This window comes from Ictidomys tridecemlineatus, chromosome 10 (genome assembly GCF_052094955.1).
Source record: "Ictidomys tridecemlineatus isolate mIctTri1 chromosome 10, mIctTri1.hap1, whole genome shotgun sequence".
NCBI lineage: Eukaryota > Metazoa > Chordata > Mammalia > Rodentia > Sciuridae > Ictidomys > Ictidomys tridecemlineatus.
Genome location: NC_135486.1, coordinates 72,247,961 through 72,268,871, shown reverse-complemented (window position 1 = coordinate 72,268,871; position 20,911 = coordinate 72,247,961). Strand labels below are relative to the sequence as shown.

At 42.2% G+C, this 20,911-nt stretch overlaps 1 protein-coding gene across 6 annotated transcripts in view; it reads left to right on the top strand.

The window, feature by feature from the left end:
• The window catches only part of Sfmbt2 (Scm like with four mbt domains 2), a 212,487-nt gene that overhangs the window by 109,999 nt on the left and 81,577 nt on the right, over positions 1-20,911 (top strand). For all 6 annotated transcript variants that reach the window (XR_005730286.2, XM_021723043.3, XM_005320295.5 and 3 more), the window contains one exon: positions 5,956-6,053. Coding sequence is in view for 5 of the 6 variants with exons in the window: in XM_021723043.3 (XP_021578718.2) it covers positions 5,956-6,053 (98 nt within the window). In the remaining variant the exon portion in view is untranslated. The remainder of the gene's footprint in view (positions 1-5,955; positions 6,054-20,911) is intronic.

The window sequence follows — 20,911 nt, the reverse complement described above, 5'->3', positions numbered from 1 at the left end:
ACATCTGAGCATGTGAATTTTAAATATGTCAACTTCAGAATGCTTTCTACAGGGAATAAAATCTAAAACCTCAATCAGTGAAAACCTAAGACAAACGGTTGTTTTCTATTTGTTTGTGGATTTTGTTGCTGGGTTTAGCACTTTTTTTCAAAGAAGAAAGTCATGTTGGAAGCCCTAGGGAAGTTGATCTAGTTCCTTTGGAGTCACTGGTTCGGAAATGAAAGATGCAATAATTTGGGATTGAGTATGTGCTCCCCTCTCTTCTTTAAGGATTTTGATGAGACTAAGTAGGTTCCACATCATCTATCATCTCCCTAAATCCGTCAATCTGTCCATTCATCCTTGTAGTTACGGTAGTTACAAGATGAAAACCAGATTCTGTTGCTTCATTCAGCAAAATGACACCCCTGGGAAGAGAGACAATTATTACCTAGGTTTTATTTTATTCATCCATCCATCCATCCATATCAACTCATCTGTCTATTTATATATATATCCATCCTTCCATCCTTCTACCCATCCACCCAGTTTGAGTAGCCAAAATACTTGTTTATCATTATACAATCCATTCCAACCAGGAAATAGCATTAAGAGGATCATCATGCTATTTTTCTGTCATATCATCAGTTTTAGATAATTTTAAATGCAGTGTCAAGTGACATCACATGGGCTTAATTGAGTAGAATCTTGCATTATGCTTTCTGACATATCTAACTATGTCAAAAAATCTCAATATTTAAAAAATAACCATTCTTGAGTGTTCACTACGGGCCAGGTGATTTTGCATCTTCTGTGTTGTTTATTTTGGTTCCAAAAGAGTATTACATGTTTTAGTATCAGTTTTCATAGCAGAGAAAATTGAGACTGGGGTTAAGTTAACTTGTCCAAGATTGCTAGCTTGTAGGGAGCAGGTGCTATGCTTATTCCAGTTCATGCTCTTGCTGACTCATACTGGTCTTCCCAACATTTTGATGGGAAACCTCAGAATAAAAATGTTGGCTTATTGTACAATTAAAGATACCCAAGGAAGAAATATGTATTTCTGATCTTCCTTATGGTCAGTGTTACATGTTCCAAGCAACTACTTAGCTCTTGGCTTGATTAGAATCACCAGGAAACTATTATCCTCTAGCAATTGCTGGTGTTGCCTTGAAGACAGGAAGGCAAGGAGTTGTGTTTTACCTCTTCTGTCACTCAAGGGCTTTTTAACCAAAAGATTCCTGGTTCTGGACCCCTTGTGTTTGCCTCTGTGTTAAATCTGACAGGTGTGTAGACATTCACTCTGTATCTTATTATATTTGTATTGTCCTCAGTGTTTTGAGAAGCAGCCAAAAACTAGTTTTATATCCTGGGTAATTTTGGATGATGATCGAAGGGCCTGTCCACAAAGATCTGAGCTCAGGTTGCCTTGGGATTCACAGGCTGGGAGGAAAATCTCCTTTGTGGGGAAAGGCGTGTGTGTAAACCCCAGCTCAGGACATAATTGCTTTATAAATTATAGAGGAAAGATGGCCTGGCTGTGTAAAAATGTACAGCAAAGCAAAGAATTTCTGGTAGCTTCTGGTGTTCTGTCATGCTTTTTCCCTGTGAAATCCTGGAACTCAAACTAGAATGGAAAGTGTCCTTGTAGAAAATTAGGACATACTTGCTCCTGAGCTCTCCCTCTTTAGGTAATTTCATATCTTTAGGATATGAAACTAAATTTTGCTTATTTGTCTTAGAATTTTCTGGACACCAGTTGTCCATTTCATATCATGCCGGGATCACTAGGGTCCCTAAAGTCTAAAAAAGATAGTCGTCATCAGAAGCAGGTTTCCTCAATACGTACATTGTCAACAAGAAAGCTTACCTATGGGGGAAAGAAAATAGGAGGTGAAAAGACATTCCAAATAGGACTTTAAGTTCCTCACATACGGTAGTTACAAGATGAAAACTAGATTCTGTTGCTTCATTCAGCAAAATGACACCCCTGGGAAGAGAGACAATTATTACCTAGGTTTTACACATGGGAACAGAACCTGATGCTTTGGATTTACGTCAATTAATTTCAGGTCCCAATGGGACTTGTAAAACTCACGTGTAGCACTACTTCCTTAATATAGGTAGGATTAAAATTTGCAGATTTGCATAGGAAATATTAGAATAATTTTGTTACTCCCAAACACTGTTAAGCTTCCAGCATCAACTGGCAGTTAGGATCAGAGTTGGAAGGGTGGTGGCAGGGGCAGGTGGGTGGCTCTTGGCCCTACTTGGAGGGCAGGCCGTGCTGGCTGAATTCTGCTCTAAGGGACCCTCATTCCCCCTCAATGCCACTGCTGTTGTTAAAAATAATCCTGACTCCTCCCTCTAGTTTTACTTTTTAAAGGGCACAATATTAGGTGGTAGAAACAGATAATGGGAAGTTACTCTTAGACTCTGTAGGAACAAGTACTGGATTTTATACACTGTGTCCACCTCTGAGGATATATGTCATTGAGCCTTTTCTTATCTGGCCTGAGTCAGGGGAAGTAGCATTCTAGTGCTTGGGACAGGGGATGGTTATTCATTTGCTGGGCTGCTGAATTGTATAAGGCATTGAGTGCCATTTTCTGAGATACCTGTTGTGATCAGAGGCTTATGCTTTGGTTTTCCAGAAAGTTTTGGTAGTTCATTGAGTTCGGGGGTCCCTTAGGTGGCTCCCACCTCCTTTCTCTTTCTGAATGTTTAGAAAGCAAGATAAGAGTTTTAGATGTTCTTACAAAAGCTAGAAATTTTCTCTGTATTTATTTTTTTCCAAGGCCTTCTCTAAACTTTCTTTAAAAATTTTTAAAAATTTTTGCTTTTAATAGTTCCCAGAGTCAGGATGTTTCTGAGTATAACTTAAATGTTTTTGCCTAAGTTGTTTCTTAGTCCACAATGAGTTGTTGCTTTCAGTATGGGTCTGTTGCGGCTGCCGTAACAAAATATCACAGGCTGTGCACCTTAAACAGCAGACATTTCTTTTCTCATAGTTCTGGAGGCTGTAAATCTAAGATCAGGTGCCGGTGGGGTCAGGCTGGTGAGAGCTCTCTTCCAGGCTTGCAGATGGCCAGGTGCTGGCTGGGTCCTCACATAGTAGATTGAGAGTGAGCTCTGCTGTCCCTTTTTATTAGGACACTGCATCTTGGGGGCCCTTTCCACATGACCTCCCCAAACCCTAAGCACCTTCCAAGGGCTCATTCTCCAAATACTGTCACATTGGTGATTAGGGTTTCTACGTATAAAGTTTTGGGGGGACAGATACTCAGTTTATAATATTTCCCAATGGGTGCTTTCTCTTACCAACCGAATAGTGGTTATTCCTCTCTGGCAGCACCTGGTAGAGGAGAAAGGAACAAGATGGGCCCCCACCTCAAGGCCTCAGTTTATTTGTGGTTATTTATTTATTCATGGTTATGTTGTGCATTCCTGCTTCCTGCAGTGCTTACTAGGAAAAAACTTGTCAAACACTGGCACCAAAGGAGACCACCCCGTTTTCCTGTAGGCTTTTAGTTACAGATGAGTGCGGACACATTTTAATTGCTTACGACTTCCCCACAAACAGAACTGGGATGCTGCACTCCATTAAATTACCTGCAGCATGATCATTTTAAGAAAATGTTTTATGTTCTTTTAATGGTGTTATTTATTGTCCATAAACTTGCTGGCGTAACCAGAGTGGCTCTATCTTGTGAAGCGCGCACAGGGACCGTAGTTCTCTGCTTCCTGCTTCTCCGAGGTGTCTGACTCTGCAGGTGTTGTGCAGACGGGCAGAACTGCAGCTGAGGGTCACCTTTGAGAGAGGAAGGATGCCTAGTTGTAGAGTTAGATTCCATTTCAGGACTTCATACCCTTAGAAGGTGGAGAATCATGAGCTGGTAGGACAGAGGCACAGATCTTGGGAACTGCTTGGGGCTGCTTGTTCCATGTGTCTCTTCTGTGGAGGGACAGTGGTGGCATCCCATGGTGGAGAAGTCAGCTTTGAGTGGATGACTTGGCCAGCCAGACCTCCAGTGCCAGTCTGCAAGACTGGCTTTAGAGGGGCGTGACAGCGCTGCTGGTGTCTGCTGCATCTGGGCACCAAGTTCGGGTAGCATGGGTTTCCCTTTATATTGGCCTTGTGTCTTTTTTTTTTTTTTTTAAACCACTCTTCTGCCTTCTCTTGTCTCCAGGGCACCCTTCCCCACTCAGAGTTCACAGTCAAGGGCATAACTGGACAGGATTACAGAGCAAGAGAGTGAAGGGTGCCAATGTGGTAGACCGAACTTCTCCTTTTATTCATCCTCTGTGTTCTCAGACTTTCTTTGCTCTTGACTTTGGAAATTCCCCTTGTTTTTCAAAACTGGTTCTTTTTTCTACCACGTGTGGACTGAATTCCCTATCACCCTACTTGCAGATGGCAGGAAAAGTGAATTTGCCCAAGGAAGGGGTGCTGGTGTCTTGTGTGCTCTTTCTCTCCTGACCCTCTTGGAATGGCTGAGTGGTGTCCTCTGGCCTTTGCTTCCTCTAGTCCTCTGCGTTGCCTCCCCCTGTACCAAGGTTTTGATGCTGTGCCCCTGGTTTGAGGCTCTCCTCCTCATCCTCAGGGAGCAATTCACAGAGCTCTGTGGACTGGTCCCTTGGCATACTCTGTGGGACTCTGTGAGAAGCCACAGGTATCTCCCCCAGTGTCCCTCTCACCAGTGGGGGGATGGTTCTTTTGGTCTCTGCACTCACGTATTTGCTGAGGCTCCACTATTTGTCTTTAACTATGTTAGATACTATTAAGAGGAGTCACATCTGTTTTTTGTTCTGACACAGAAATGCCGAATTGGGAATTTTTTTTTTCTTTCTGCCAGAGGTGGAAGTCTTTAGGAAGTGCTAGAACGGATTATGGACAGTGCACACAAGTAGAGGATTTTTTGTCCTAGAGCAGCACCCTTTGTGTGTCTCTGTGTAATGAACAATGGCAGGGGACAGGGCATTGATAACTTGTCGAGTTCTGTAATTATGTCCTGAAAAGACTAAATAAACTGCTCAAACAGAGAAGTTTAGAGCTCAAGGTGAGTCCAGAGGCACCGAGGGTTCAAATATATGGCTCCATTGCTAAAAAGCAGACATGCAAGAAATTAAAAATATAGCCCAAAGGTTTAATGTTGCCTTTTAACTGTGCTTAAATTCATATTCGTATCCTAACTGTCTGTCTGGAGTAGCTGAGTTGATATAGTGAAGGTATAAACATATCTACTTCCAGTGAGTGCGCCTACAAATCCTGTTTTGATAAGGTCTTAAATCTGTTGAGATCAGGCCATAAAAATCCCTCTGCAGTTTCAGCAATAGGTAAAAACAGTGCTCAACAATTTTTTCCTTTTAATTTTGCATTCAGACTGTGTAACCTCTGTGTGTAAATCTTTCTCTCCCCCACTGCCTGGGGAGAAAATATGGGTAACATGTGGTGTGTTAGCAACATTTCAAGTGTAAATATGAAACTTGGTTGGTAAATTTTAATTTACCTTTTAATAATTTTCTGACTTATAGGGACTATTTTTAGCATATGAGAGCTTAGAGATTTAGTGAAAAATATGTTGTAATAACTGCAAAAGCCTGACAAGAGTTTAGAAATTTATCAGATAATAAGTTCCTCATCTGTGGTTAGTACATCTTTGGCGATATATGGAATTTGGGGGCCATGAATGACTAAAGGTTTGGCTAATGTGATTAATGCTATTAAATTACTTACAGAATGTGCACAAAATTCGCACAAAATTTGTACAAATGTTCCCCGAGGAAGAGTCCTATTGAGTTTGTTCTTCATCTCTGATAGCAGAATCCTGAGTTGCTATTTAATTTTGGAAAATCCCTTTAGCAGGTGGCGGTTTGTGGCAGACTGAGGGTGCTGGGGCCTGATAAACTCAGGAAAGAGCCACCAGGCAGAACATTCCAGTCCTTAAACTCTTCTGTGGTTTGCTGTTGATACAGAAATCTATCCTTTGAAGATGACCTCTGAGTGGAAATGTGCTCTGGAAAAATCCCTTATTGTTGCTGCAGAGTTTCCTCTTCCAATGGAAGTATTCAAGGTAAGCTGTGTGTTCTCAGCAGCTGAGCTCCTCCTTTCAAGTGCAAACTGTTGAAGGAGTGCTGTACGCTCAAACCCTTTCCCACTGTTAAAAGTGTTACCTTCTCAACCAGTTTGTGTTTAATATTTTTAAAATTGTGTGTTTCCTTTTGCTATTTTTAGAACAATCTTCTTAAATACCTGTATTATAAGGTGCTGGTAAAATTGTTTAAGTCACTGTTTTTCTCTATAATGTACATCTCATTTTCATCTTCTTGCCCCTTACCAAAGAAACAGAAGGAAAATACAGCAAGATTAATTTTAGCATTTGATTCGGAAAAACCATTGACAATGATGTTTCTCCAGATGGTACAATTTTCTTGAAGGCACGGGCAGAGACGAAGGGCCTGGAACATCCCAACTGCAATGGATCACCAAGTTCTTAACCCTTTTTAAAAACTATGCTTAAAATTTACATGTTTCTGTCCTCCTAGGAGAGGACAAGGACAGGGTGTTGGTCTTTTAGAGTGGGCTCAGGGAGACTCTCTGGGGTCTGACTGTTCCCACACAGTTTCTCTGTTCTTATTTTATGAGCTTCTGTTAGCTGGCGAAACTGGCTCCTGAGCCTTTGAGGATTCTGCAGTGTTAATTGGGCCAGCTCTCGGCTTTTCTGCTGAAGGCCTCGATTTGGTTTTGCTGAATATGTTAAATTAGTCCCTTCTTGGTCATCAGCTGTTTGGCTCTACATACCTTTGTTGTTGCTGAGTTGGCTTGTGTATTTTTTTTTTTAGTATGTTATAGTTTGGGTTGGAGTATAGAAAGAGATAAAATGGGATTTTTCTTTTCTTTTTTTTTCTTGATACCCTAACCTGACACTGCCATATTTAAAACACAGCAAACTGGAGTTTCTACACCTCTCTCAGACCTACCAAGCCTGGTGTGGTTTCATGGTGCTTCCTCTGTAGTCTTGGGTCATGGAGTGTCTCTTCTGGTCAGTGTACCGGGCTGCCTCCACTCTGGCATACTGTTTTTTTTGTTTGTTTGTTTTTAATGTTCTTCAAATGTTAAATTCTTCTTACTCAGCCTTCTATCTCAAATACAAGTTTTTTAAAGAATTGAAATTGGCAAATTGTGTTACATGCATGTAGGAATATGTGACAGTGAAGCCCACTATTGTACGATTGTAAGGTGCCAGTAGACAAAACAAATAAAAGAAAGAAATCCTTTCCAGGGCCTCTGGACCCTGATGAGCGTGAACCTCCTCTTGGCCTCCTGTTCTGTTGTAATGTGGTCAGTTGTTCCTGTGATTCCTTGTGTAATACCCATCTTGCTTTCCCGTTGAAGTGCCAGTAAGACAAGGACCATATCTGTTTTGTCCAATGTTTAAAACATAATTCCTTGCCATTGATGGTACTTTATAAAGATTCATCAAGTAAATGAACACATGGACATATGGACTTAATACATTGAGCTAAAAAATTCTGATTTAATGTTATAGATTAATTGGGTATGCAGTTATTTAAAAGTGTGAATACTAAGACTGCAAAGGTACAAGCATTAATAATCTTGATATATCTCTAATTAACAATTAACTAATTTATTGAATATTTATGAAGCAGCTATTCTTTGCAAAAAGTGTTATGTGCTGTTGACCTGATTCTGGGATTTAATAGTTTGTTCATATTTTAAAAAATACAGTTACCTTCTTCTCTCACCTATGAGAATTCACACAATTATTTTGATAGAGTACATGAAAATTATCATCTCATTCAATATTTGTTCATAATTAAGCATTGTCAAAAGAGTAGATATTGAGTATTACTTTTGGGCCTAGCCCATGGCAGGGTGTATGGTGTATGCTGTAGGCATGTAAATGAAACTTGGTTGCATTGGATATTTTGTGTTCTTAAAGTTTGTGAGATACTTTTATAAATGATTTCTCTTATTCTGATTTTATGGAAGAGAAGTGGGCAGTGAAAGTTTATATATTCAATTTGGAGGCCATGGGAATGACCGTTTAGTTTCCTAAGGCTGTTGTAACAAATGACGGTGGACTGGGTGATGTGAAAAACAGGAGTTCACTCTCCCGTACTCTGGAGGCTGCAGTTGGGATCCAGGTGTCAGCTGGATGGGACTCAACCTGCACGCCCCCTGAGACAGTCCCGGGAATCTGCCCTGGCTTCTGGTGGCTGCCAAACCCTTGGCATTCTTTTGCTGGTATAGCTTCACTCTGTGTGCTGCCTCCATCGTCACCTGGCCGCCTCTTCTCTGTGTTCCTGTCCAGATTTCCCTTCCCTTATCAGGACAGCAGTCCTTTAGCCCATGCTCATCCTGTGACCCTGTCTCCTAACATAGTCACATTCACAGGTTCCAGGTGGATGTAAACTCTTAGGGGACACTTTCAAGCCAGTTCCACTGCATTGCATCTATGCTCAATAATTTCAGAAATCAGATGCTACTGTTCTCTACTAGGTTCCTGTATTTATAAGAAGGTAATTAAATTCAGAGAAACTGCATGAAATTGTATCAAACTATGTTTGTAGTTGCTTCATTTATGAATAAACAAAAGAGAAATTCTCTTTTTTACAAGTTCTAGCAAGTGGTATTCCTCTGTAGGGTCCCAAAATAGAGTCCACAGACACACATATGTACACACATATATAATTTTATTTATTTTTTTCTCTTTTATCACTTCTCATCAGTATTTCTGGACAGGGAGACAGACTTCTTATTCCTTCATTATGGTTGAAGGAATATATACGTTTGAATTCAGCAATGAATCATCTGAGATGCATGTTGTTATGGAAAATTGCCATAGTGTTCAGCTCTTATGAGACAGAAGTCAAAGCTAAGCACATTTAATAGCTAGGAACGAGCAGTGTTTCCAAGCAACTCTTTTTATTATTTTTACACTTTAGATAAGACTGATGTTTTGATGGAATGAATCTCATTATGTTGCATTTTCTGACATGGGGGCTGGGCTTATGATGTGTATCCGTGTTAACGTGAAGTCAGATCAAATTGGTGGGCACCCTTCCCCTTCTACCTGAACACAAAAAGAAATAGGGCAAAAACAAGCTCAGAGTTAGGATTTTTGGAGAGAACATTCCAAATACCTTTTGGACACTGCATTTTTCAGGGAGTTCTGACTCATCTTACTCAGAAAATGCAAATAATCTTTAAAGTATACACTTAATTGAAAGAAAAATAGTTGATAAAATGGGTTAAAAAAGAAAACCCTCAGAGATGAGAACACCTGTTTTTTAAAAATAATAAATACTAAGTTCCCCCTAGGAACCAGCTTCATTATTTAGAGACCTAAAAGATTGCCAAAGCCATTCTCTATAGTAGTATTAATTTACTCCTCATGAATAATAAGGAAATAGAGGCAACCCCTCTGTGCATTTCATGATCTCACTGGATTCTCACATGGGCACAGCTGGGTCATTATCAGCTTTCATAGCACAAGGAATTGGCCTCCAGGAACTCTGTTTCAGGAATCTAAGTGTGGACAGAACCTTTCCTCAACACGGTCATGTCTACCTGTTCTGCAGCCTCAGCCATCAGGTGATTAACCTGACTCATCACTGTCTGCTAAGGTGAAATGCCCCCATTGCAGTAAGAGCTTTTTTATTTTTGTCTTTTGTAAAGAGCTGCTAGAAAGTTTCTCTCAAGGTTTGTTTCTGTCTTCAAACAATGAAGTTATTAAGGCCCAATTCAGCTTTTTTGGTCAACAGGGTCTCTGTGGCCTCAGTTTTCCAAAACACTGCCTACTAAGATACCACTGAGAGGTACAAGGGAACTTAGTAAGTTTAAAAATAAAACCAAAGGAGAGGAGAGAGAGTGTTGGTATTGATACTGTGCTCCATCCGGGTCCAGCATCGAGGAGACTCACTACATCCTGCTACTCTGTGCTCTCTGCTGTTCTTCTAAATCGCAATTTACCTCTGCTAAATCATTCAGGTTTCACTGAGAAACTCCCATATCCATCAAACAGGTCTACAAATCAAAAGTAGTACCTCGTTCCCCAGTTAACACAAACCAAGTAGTTTTTCCTTAGAAGACTAGAAAAAATACAGGAAGCAAAGGTTTTGCCACCAACATCATTCATCACTGGGCCTCAGGATGGAAGGAAGTGCCAGCCTTGGGGTGCCACTGAAATCCGTGATCCATTTTTATCCCTGAAAGAAGATAAAGTTCTTGAATATTTCTGTTTAAAAAGTGTTGAAGATTTTAGAGGGTTTGAAATTCCAAATCAGCTATTTTGAGATCTGCAGTGGAGTGCCGGGAACTATAGATTAAGACAACTGAGGCTTGAGGTCAACACCCCTGGCACCTTCCTGGAAGTCCTCCTGTCCATCCTGCTAGGAGCTCTCCATGCCTGTCCCACATTGATGACCCACCAGGACTCTCAGGATCCACAGGTCACTTCCTCACAGTTATACTTTACTACGTCATCGGATACACAGTAAATCCCTGAAGGGTGCAGGTGCGTGGAGTGAAGTCCAGAAAGCCAGTTCATCCTCCTGGAGTCCTATGGGGGACAGGGGGTGGTTCTTACGAGGGTCTGGTCACGTAGGCACACTTTGCCTGGCACATTTCCTGAGTTCACAGCTCCCAGAAGGAAACCCAGTGTTTAGTATAATGTCTATTGTTTGCAGAAGCAGCTTAGGCACAGTGAGTCATTCTTGTGTTTAGGAAAAAATTCTATGTCCTTTTAGGGATAAAACTATCAGCCACATTCCCAGATGCCACCCAAGGACCAGTCTTCAGTCCTTCTGAAGGACAGAAGCCTTTGGCCCCCTCTGTTCCATCCATCAGCAAATGCTCTTGACTCTCCCTTCAAAGTGGCCTGAACTCACTCCTGTCTGCTCCATCGCGTTCGCCTGGTCCCAGCTGCCACCTCTCTCCTGGGCTGTTATGTCAGTCTCAGAATTTACTTCCTGGATTCTGGTCATTGTACCCTAGAGCCTGTTTTTGACAGAGCAGCCAGAGTGAATCTTTGAAACAGAAGTCAGATCTTGTCCCTCCTTTGCTTGTCCCTTCCTGGGGTGTGCTGGATTCCATGTGTGACCTCCACTGCTCTCCGAGTCCCCTGTCCTTGCAGCTCTCAGGTGCTGGCTTTGGGCTGCCCCCTGCCCCTTCCCTGCTGTCCCTTCAACACCCACGTGCTCCTGCCTCAGGCATTTGTATTAATACTCCATTTGCTCAGAAAGTCAACCCCTACATTTCTGCATGGCTCCTTCTGTCACTTTCTTCAGGTTTGCTTAAAATCAGAGATACAGGCCCCCATGACACCCCCACAGCATGCAGAGCTGTACTTGCCACCTCACTTTATTTTTCTTCATAGTTTTCCTACCTCTGCCTGTTATGTATTAAATGTGCACCTTTTTAAATGTGATCTGCTTCCCCAAGTTAGAATGTAAGTTCCGAGAGGCTGTAGTGTTTATTTTTATGGTTGCTTTACCCTGCTGCCTTGAATAGTGCCTGGAACATAAATATTCTTGAATAGATCACTGAAGAAATAACTCCAAAAAAACAACTAGGAAGAATAGAAGGCCCGCAGAGGTCACTGGCTTAATTTAAATGGACTAAGTCCGCCGTGAGTGCTTCTGAATGATTGCATGGAAAAGAAAAGGGCTCAGTTGTTAGATGACAGTTAGGATACAGTGACTTCACAGCGACGGCTGCATCTTCATGATCAGCTAAAGAGACCCCAGGCTCAGAAAGGGAAGGAGTGGAAAATGCAGAGGAGCATGTTAGGGTTGGATTGGAGGTAAAATATCTCAGTGTGAGAATCCCACAGCTCGTTTCGTCCAGGTTTGCATCTTGCTGAAGGTGACTGCTGGACTTCATATTGACTCCTATGTGAGAGTTTTTTTCTTTTTAAAGGCTCTATTCCTTATTATTGCTTTTGAGTCTTTCCGAAGCTAATTATGTGATATTATAGTGTGTTTCCTCATTGGATAGGTAGTAGAGATGCACAAGCTTTAGTAATATGTTGAATACAGCACTTGGTTTGGGTGACATAGTGCTCTGTAACTGGTTTCCGCTCTCCAGCCACTATTTTCTGGACTGTTTTGCTTTCCTTCCCTAACCTGACACATTCCTCAGGTATGTATTAGAACAGACTGGATGAGATGTGGCTGGTGCTACTGGTAATTTCCTCTCATTTGAAGCTGAGGAGAGACGTGGTTTTGATGTAATGTGTACACCCAGCACTAGAGCTCTGAGTCCTTCCACTACGGCCCCCTGGCCAGTTCCCAGTCAGTAACGTGGCTACAGGGAGGTCCTGGGGACTGAGGCTTTGCATTCATCAAGACTCACAGAAGACGAGGTACCAGCTGCAAGTAGAGTCACTCCTCTCCTGGGGATGAGGGTGTGTCTAGGCAGTGTGTCGCCAGCTGATTATTTACACAGTCTGAGGTGGTGCAGGTCACTTGACGTGGCCTCCTCCTGCCATTAGAGGCTGCAGTAAATATGAGACATGTGGGGCTGCTGCTGCTGGTGGAGCACAGAATTCTGTTTTCCAGGAGACTTTTTTTTTTTTTAAATATGTAGAAGTAGTAGACTCTAAAATAATGGTAAAAGCATAATATAGTAAATACATAGTCAGTAACATCGTCGTTGTGAAGTCTTACGCGCTATACTTTTATACGCCTGGCAGCACAGTGGGTTTGTTTAACAGCAGCATGGGCACAGACCCCTTGACATAATGTTGCGTGTTGTCATTACAATGGTTATGATGTCCCAAGGCAGAAGAAGAGGCTCAGCTCCGCCATGATCCGGGACCAGTGCTCTATATGCAGTCCATTGTCATGTGGCTGACATTGTCTGACTGTACCTCCATGAAATGCCCAGTCTGTTGGTGTCCTGGGCTAGCTCAGTTTTTGTGATGTTTGACATAATTATTAAACAGATCCAAAATCATATCTCTGTAACTGATAGGAGTTAAACGATGCCCTGAAAATCTATATTTGAGCTTGGCCTAATGGAGTGTGGTTAGGTGACTCAGGTTTGCACCTATGACACGCTGTTCTTAATGTTTCACAAGCAGAGAGAAGGGCCTCCTGGGGAAGGCTAACTGGAGAAAGGAGATGCTGTGTGATAAGGACTTTTTTTTTTTATACCCACATTAATGTCATTCTCCACAAAGGGTGTTTAGTCTGTTCACAACATGCTGAAGACCCTGGTGGCACATGCCTGTAATCTCAGAGGCAGGGGAGGCCGAGGCAGGAAGATGGCAAGTTCAAAGCCAGAGGCCAGCCTCAGCAACAGTGAGGCTGTGATTTCTTTAGCATTTTTTAAAAAATATTCTCAGTTGTATATGGACACAGTTACCTTTATTTTATTTATATGTGGTGCTTTATTTATATGAGGATCAAACCCAGTGCCTCAGACATGCTAGGCAAGTGCTCTATCACTGAGCTACAACCTCAGCCCAGCATTTTCGTTCTTTTTTTTCTTTTTCTTTTCTGTATGTGTGTGGGCGTGTACCAGGGATTGAATTCAGGGGCCCTCAGCCCTTTCATTTATTTATTTTGTATTTTATTTAGAGGCAGGGTCTCACTGAGTTACTTAGCACCTCGCTGTTGCTGAGGCTGGCTTCTGGCTTTGAACTCGCGATCTTCCTGCCTCAGCCTCCCCTGCCGCTGGGATTACAGGTGTGTGCCACCATGCCTGGCTCATTTTCTTTTCTTTAAAGCTGTGAAGTATGTACTTGTCAGTATGATTGTAGGTTTAACCCTGAGGAAGGAATCTCTTCTACATGTTGGCATCTGAGACCTGGGTTTGAGGCCAGAGAGAGTTAAGTGTGGCAAAGGGAGAAAGTTTTTCTTTCCCCTCTGTCAGGTATAGCCAGTGGCAGGGGAGAATGTGAGTGGAGTATGTGATTGCAGTTTCATAGGTGCCTGCTTTCCTTTTCTCTGGTTCAACAGTTCAATACAGCAATAGTAAACTTGGCCTTCAGGTGGGGTTCTTAGTCTCTTCTGGAATTTGGGGACAAGACTTCATTTCTTTGGCCACATCACTGAGTTGGGAATGTTTGCGGGACACATGATCTGTATCTCTTCACCAAATTATGGCCCAGTGGTTCTCTTAAAGAAGGGTACAGGTGACTCACCTGACATCAGGCTGATGCTGTCCCTCCAGTGCGGTGCACTTAACTTTTAGATTCTCTTTAGTGGAGCCTAGAAGCTCGGGTTCCTTAAGGCTTATGAGACACGACCCACTTCTGTCGTTCTTACTTCTTTACCGACTCCAAGAAGCATGTGAAGAGAATCTCTGGGATGGCAGATGATAGAGAAATTGAGTTTCTTGAAGGCCTGTGTTTTGCTACATAGAGGGACGGAAGGTGGAGCTAGTTGGTGCTTATTCTGGGATTTCGAACTGCAGCATGTGAACTATATAGCAAAATAGGGCCACGGTGGGCCATATCATTTTATGGGTATTGGAAAAAATCTTACAAGAGGCATAATAAAGGAGGCATATCTGGTCAAACAATAAATATAAAGATCACAAAATCTATGAATATAAAGAGTTCATTGTGACCGTCACTTGACCACAGGCTGAATGCTGCTGCCTGCTGTCTCCCAGATGGTGGCTTGCCTTTGCTTCTGAACATTACAGATTGGAGGCTGCAGTCAACTTTGTGTTGTCCTCTCTGGGGCTCTTCACTCCCCAGCGGCTTCTGTTCACCACAGTAATCTGGCTTGGATCATTTTCTGTGGTTGTGGAGGATGCCATATGATATTTACATGAGATGTGATATTAGCATGAACTTCCCACAGTGGCCTATGGGTTGTTGGGGTGCCAGGGGAATAAAACCTTCTGTTTATTAAACTACGCAACATTCCAAGTGATGGTTGTACCACATTTCAATGTTTTAAAATTGAAACTCTCCTCTTCATTAAGAGGAATGATTAAGAAGATATTGCGATTCTTTAATCTAGGGAGGATTTTATTGTGGATTTAAGCCACAATAAAAATTATATGCATGTATTATATGCATACAGATCTTTGCAGATTAGGCTTTTTTTTAAGGTGCTTTATACCTCTCTTGAGTAGGCAGTTGCAAATAGTGTCTTGGGTAGGGGAACCAGTGTGAAAAGAAGTTTGAGTTTCTCCTTTTCACTTTAGGTCTTCAAAGGCTTCCGTGAACGCCACCATCGCTATCCAGTGGGACGTAGGATGTTGTGGTGGTTTTGATGATCGCTCCTTATCATGGAGCCCCAAGAGGGTGACAGACATTGCTGAGCCCTTGCCATGTCATTATCTCACTGTCCTTCCTATAAGCTGACTTGGTGGGTGTTTTACTTCTTACTGTAAAGGTTGAGGGAATTTGAGGCTCAAAGAAGTTGATTTCTTGACCTTCCTATTACAGAGAGAGCTCCTAAATAGAACTTGGATTCAAACACAGACCTAGCTGAACCCCAAGGTCCTTTTATTTTTATTTTTTTTTTCTCTCTTGCTTTTTATTAGAGTTCAACAATAAACTAGGATATTGAAAGATGGAGCAAAGTAATTATTACTGTAACAAAGAACCAGAAGATGAATGCTGAGAGCATTAAGTGCTGCCTGTCCAAAACCATATTTGATTTTGAATATGTCCATCAACTCATTCTTCCCTTGCTTTCAACAGAGGCTCTCTGGGCCTTTTGAACAGGATGATTCTTTATTGTCCTAATTACAAATATTTCTGCCCTGTGCTGATACCAGTACCGTAGAAGGCAGCAGTTCTCTTCCGCCAAGTTAGAACCACTGGTGTAAGCCAGGATTAGATGCCCCATTCTTCTTGACAGAGATTTGGTTTAGGCAGAGGCTGTTGCTATTTGGGTCAGCAAAATGATGAGGCACTTTGCCAGATGGTATTTGAAATCTTTAAGAAGAAGCACAGAGAAGAGGTGGCTCTCTCTTCTTCCTCTGTGCTTTATTTTGGCTGGCTGAGACTCCTGGAATGTCTGCAGCCATCTTGAGACTATGAGGGGACTGGACTGGGAAAGCTGTCACAGTAGTGGTGTTGAAGGACAGGAAGAATCTGGTTCATTTCTGATGTTGCTGGCTCTTTAGTGTGTATATGATGGTGGTGGTGAGGCAAACATTACTCCATGACAGCAAGGAGTTCCTTATGCACAAGGCCTAAGCCATCCTTCTCAATCCATGAACAAGCAGAGCAGCCATCTGGACTCGGAGTGGCCCCTGAGGAACGTTTCATCCCTCCCTTTGCCTTCACAAGTAAAGACAGACACCCCTGTCCAACCTGGTGTAAGCCATAAGGGAATCCACTGCCTCTAGCAATAAGAATTGCAAAGAAAGGGCTCAAGACTGGCTCAAGACTGCAGCCAGCAGTGGTTCTAAGGACAGGTACAGAGCATCTGCCCTTCAGGAGATATGTGACAATGTCTGGAGACACTTTGATTTTCAGAGTGGGGTTGCTGTTGGCATCTAGCAGCTAGTGGACTATAGATTCAACTAAATATCCCACCATGCATAGGACAGTTCTCCTCAACGAAGAATAATCTGGTCCCCAAATGCCACTAGCACCAGTGCTGAGAAATCTGGTCTAGGGAGTGAACACTTTCCTAAACCAGAAACAGGTTGGCAGGTTGGAGCACAGGGCAGCTGTGCCCTGGCAGGCTCTGGAGACCCTAGCAGTTGTTGTTAGCCCTGGAGTCCCTCCCATTTGGAGTCCTCCCTGTCTGTGGCAGAGCATCCTCCAGGAGTGCCTGTGTTCTCCAGCCACAGCTTCAGTGGCTGGAAGGGACAGAGCAGTCAGGCAGCTTAGTGGGGCTTCCTTCTTTCTCTGGAAGGTGGTGTCTGCACACAGGGAGGGAGCTCAGACTCCGAGTCCCATTTCTATGACAACAGTGGGGTTGCAGTTAGGGCTTTCAGCAGAAGGGGTGACCCTGGCTAATTGCATCCACCACATTCTGCCAGTGGGGTGTGCAGCCGGCCCCCCAGCTTCCGCTTTGCTCTCTTCCAGCCCACAGGCTGCCCAGAGTGTTGCCGTGGGAACCTGAGGAGGCTCCGTGGCCTGTTGGAAGCCAGTTAAGAGGGAGGAGGAGGTGACAGCAGAATCACTGTCCCCCCGACACACAGCCCAAGTGGGCGCTGGATTTCCTGAGCCCTGCTGGAAAGAAGGGTGGATTCCTTGCCATTTACTAAAGATTGTTTAGCATTAATCAGTGAAAGATATTCTCATTGCCTGTTTTGCTGGTTTTTTTTTTTTCCTTTAAACAGTTTGATACCATTTTTCTTTGGACTTACTGTGAAATAGGCCTTGCTTAATCACCTTTTATAAATTGTGTGGTTCAGGTTGAAGTACAGAATACCATAATGTATTTCTCATTGCTATTTTTTAACATCATTGAATTACCACAAGTAGATAAAATTGCTATTTACAGCTGTAAATAAAAAATGGAAAAGCTTATTACTTTTCAGCTTATAGATTTTTTTATTACATTCTTGTTGTAAATATTTCACTGGCTAAATTTAAATCAGCATGATGGAATTGAAATGTAATAATACTATTGATTTAATAAATGCTGGCATCTTAATGTCTGTTTTTTGATGAAATTAATATTACGAGAGCAATTCTCTAATGAATATATGAGCACTAGGTCATTGGTAGAATAAAGAGGAACAGTATGATAAATGGCACTGATTTTTTTTTAGCATGACATATCATGCTGATGTGAATAAAGGGATTAAAGTGTAGTTCATTATATATCAATTTGAATGTAATACTAATTAAAACCTTCCTTTGACTTCACTGAAGCCTAGTCTTAGAAATTATGCAAATTATTGAGGTCTTGGAAAGAAGTCTGTGCAATGTTTGAGTTCCCAGCAGACTCCCCAAATTGGCATGTTGGAACTGGAAAAAATTAATACTGTGCAGTATTTTTGTGTAAGTACAATCTGCCACAAGATTTGCATCCTTGAAAAATTGGGGATGTGTGAAATGCCTATCTGTTTCTTTGTCCATTTTATTTCCTATCAACATAAGCAACAAGGGATAACCAAAGAATTAAAGACTGATGTTCAGATGCTACCACTGGGAAGAAAATTGCCTGCAGCCTTCAATTCTGGAAATCAGGTTTAAGACTTTGGCCTTTGCACAGCTAAGATTTTTCTGTTTTTCTTACATTAAAATCCTCATCGAGTACATTTTAATTTTATTGTGTTAATTAGTTTGAACTTGTTCTCTCCTGTGCCACATTCTTCCTAATTGTGTCACGTGAGATATGTTTGTCTAATGAAGTGGGGATGAGTAGATGCATTAGCTATTTTTGGAGGCTGTGATAGCCACAAACTACGTTTTAAGAGCAGAACTGCAGCTCTTCAAGTCCCTGTAGGAAGTGAGATGAGTGAAGTTCAAGTGGGCGCGTGGGACACAAGTACTTCTTCTCTTTGGTCTCTTTCTTCTCTCTGCGTTAATAATCCTCATTGCCCCCCGCAGGTGAGCACCTAGCCAGGGAAGTTGGGGTGCCATTTTCCCACAACCACTAATCTCAGGGTGGCTCCATGTCAGGCGTGTTTCCTGCATAGCTGCTGGATTCTGCAGAATCAGGGAGCATCCTTTACTGGGAATGGCAGCCCCCTTACAGGCAAAGACGTCCCCGTGGCTGATGCTCATAGCAGTGGTGACCCTTGTGTAGCTCGGACACCCAAGGCATGCTTGGAGCTGAGGGGGCCTCCTGACCTCCTTTCTCACGTGGGAAGGGCGAGACCTCTGCTGGCACTGTGAAATGCAAACGCTACCTCCAGTGGTTTGCCCATATCTTCACCCAGGGAGATGCTTCACATTTCTCACTCCTCAGTTATTTCCTAAGCTTAAATTTGAAACTTCTCCAAGTCAGGATGCACATTATCTAGTGTTGTCTTCATTCAGTGCCATGTTTAATACACAGATTGAGATTAGTTGGGGATTGCAGCCAATCACACGTACGGGATTAGCCACATAGAACAGATCGAGCTCTCTTGACTATCATTGATAATTTAGGAGGAAATTCACATCAGCAAGCAATGATCTATGAGGGGCCAGAGATATTTTCCTCCACATGTTGCTTTGGTCTTTATTGCTTACTATATCAGCATATGAAAGCAGTAAAGATATTTGTTAATTTGTTTTATTTTTGGTTTTATACTGGGGATTAATCTAGAGACATTTACCACAGAGCCACAGCCCCACCCCACCCCACTCCCCTTTTTAAGTATTTGAGACAGGGTCTCACTAAGTTGCTGAGGCTAGTCTTGAGCTTGCAATCCTCCTACCTCAGCCTCCTGGGCCGTTGAGATTACAGGCATGAGCCACCACTGCACCCAGCAAGGTATTTGCTAATTGTTGGTGACTGGCCATTTAAAAATGTTTTGGGGATATAACTTCTTATTTCAGAATTTCCTCTGACATACTTTTTTTATGAAGCCATTGAAGAATGTTATGAATTAACAGCAAAACAGGGAGGTTCTAAGTAAATGATTAGTATATTGAGGGCTGCCACTTTTCAACTTGGTAGTAGATGTCTTTGAAGTAAGATTATAGGAGCCTATAGACTGTAGAAATTTTATGTTTATTAAATTACCAATAAAAAAATCCTTATTTGTTCCTTGCTCCCAGTCTGTGATTTAGTCTGGTGGCTAGATCACAGACTTAGAGTCAGACTGCTTGTTCAAACCTTGACTCTCTCCTTGCATAGATAACTTAAACCTCTCTGTGACTTAATTTCCTCTATAAGATGGTAGTACCCCACAGTCTTTGTGAAGGGAAGATCATACCATCGGGCAAGTGCTTGCCAGTATGTATGCCCAGCCTGTCCCCCGTCCTCACTCCCACTGGCTTGATATTATACACCAGTTCAAATTAGTCTTAATGCTGAGTCACAGAACCGTCCCAGGGGAGAGTGAAGAACACCTAGATCCTGGAGGGAGTATGACCAAAGAGCCCTGTGAGAAAGGAAGTTATGTAAACAGATTCTCTTCTACCATGTCATTCCACTGAAGGCAAATTCCCTGAAGAAAGATTGGTAAGGTTGCTTACTAAGACAGCCCTCCAATAAAATGAATGGCATTTTACTTTTTATCAATATAAAAACTCTTTTAGGGCAAAAATAAAAATGGGTAGCCCTGAGCGTAGCTGGGAATAGCATTGCTGGCATTTATGATAGGAAAGTAGTTTTTCAGTAAGCAATTTAACTGGACTCCAGTGCATGTAAGCAAACAGTATCTCTTGAATGTGATGGGCTATTTGTAAATGTACTGTGGGTTTAGTAATGTGTCCCCATATCACGAATAGCATCATCCGTGATACAGATATTGGGAAGTGCGAATGATTCTCTAGAGCTTTGCAAAGACCAGAATGTCTCTTTTAAACCACAGTGAAATTTCCATTAGCTCTCAGGAGATAATTGATTTTGAGACTCATCTTTGGGAGCCAGGAACCCTCTTTCCTTCTCGTTGAAGATGATTAGCTGGGTGTTTGTGTAAATGAACTCATGTATTTGCACTGCATTAACAGCCCAATGTAGAGGGACTGGCAGTGATTACACTTGTTTTTCAATGAGAAAATCTGCACCTTTTCTCATACAAATATGGATGCTTAGACACATACACAGAACTTGACTAATTTGCAAATTCACTGGTGTTGAGTTCTTCAGATGTCATAAATGTGGCTATTTCTTAGAAGTGCCCAGTGATTTCTTTTGCCTTTTCCATCACAGTCGCATGCCTCCATCCGGTACACAAGTCCCAGCCTCCCTGATTGCATGTATTGTGCTTCCTCTCCAGCATCTTTTTTTTTTTTTGGAAAGGGTACTGGGAATTGAACTCAGGGACACTCAACCACTGAGCCACATCCCCAGTTCTATTTTGTATTTTATTTAGAGA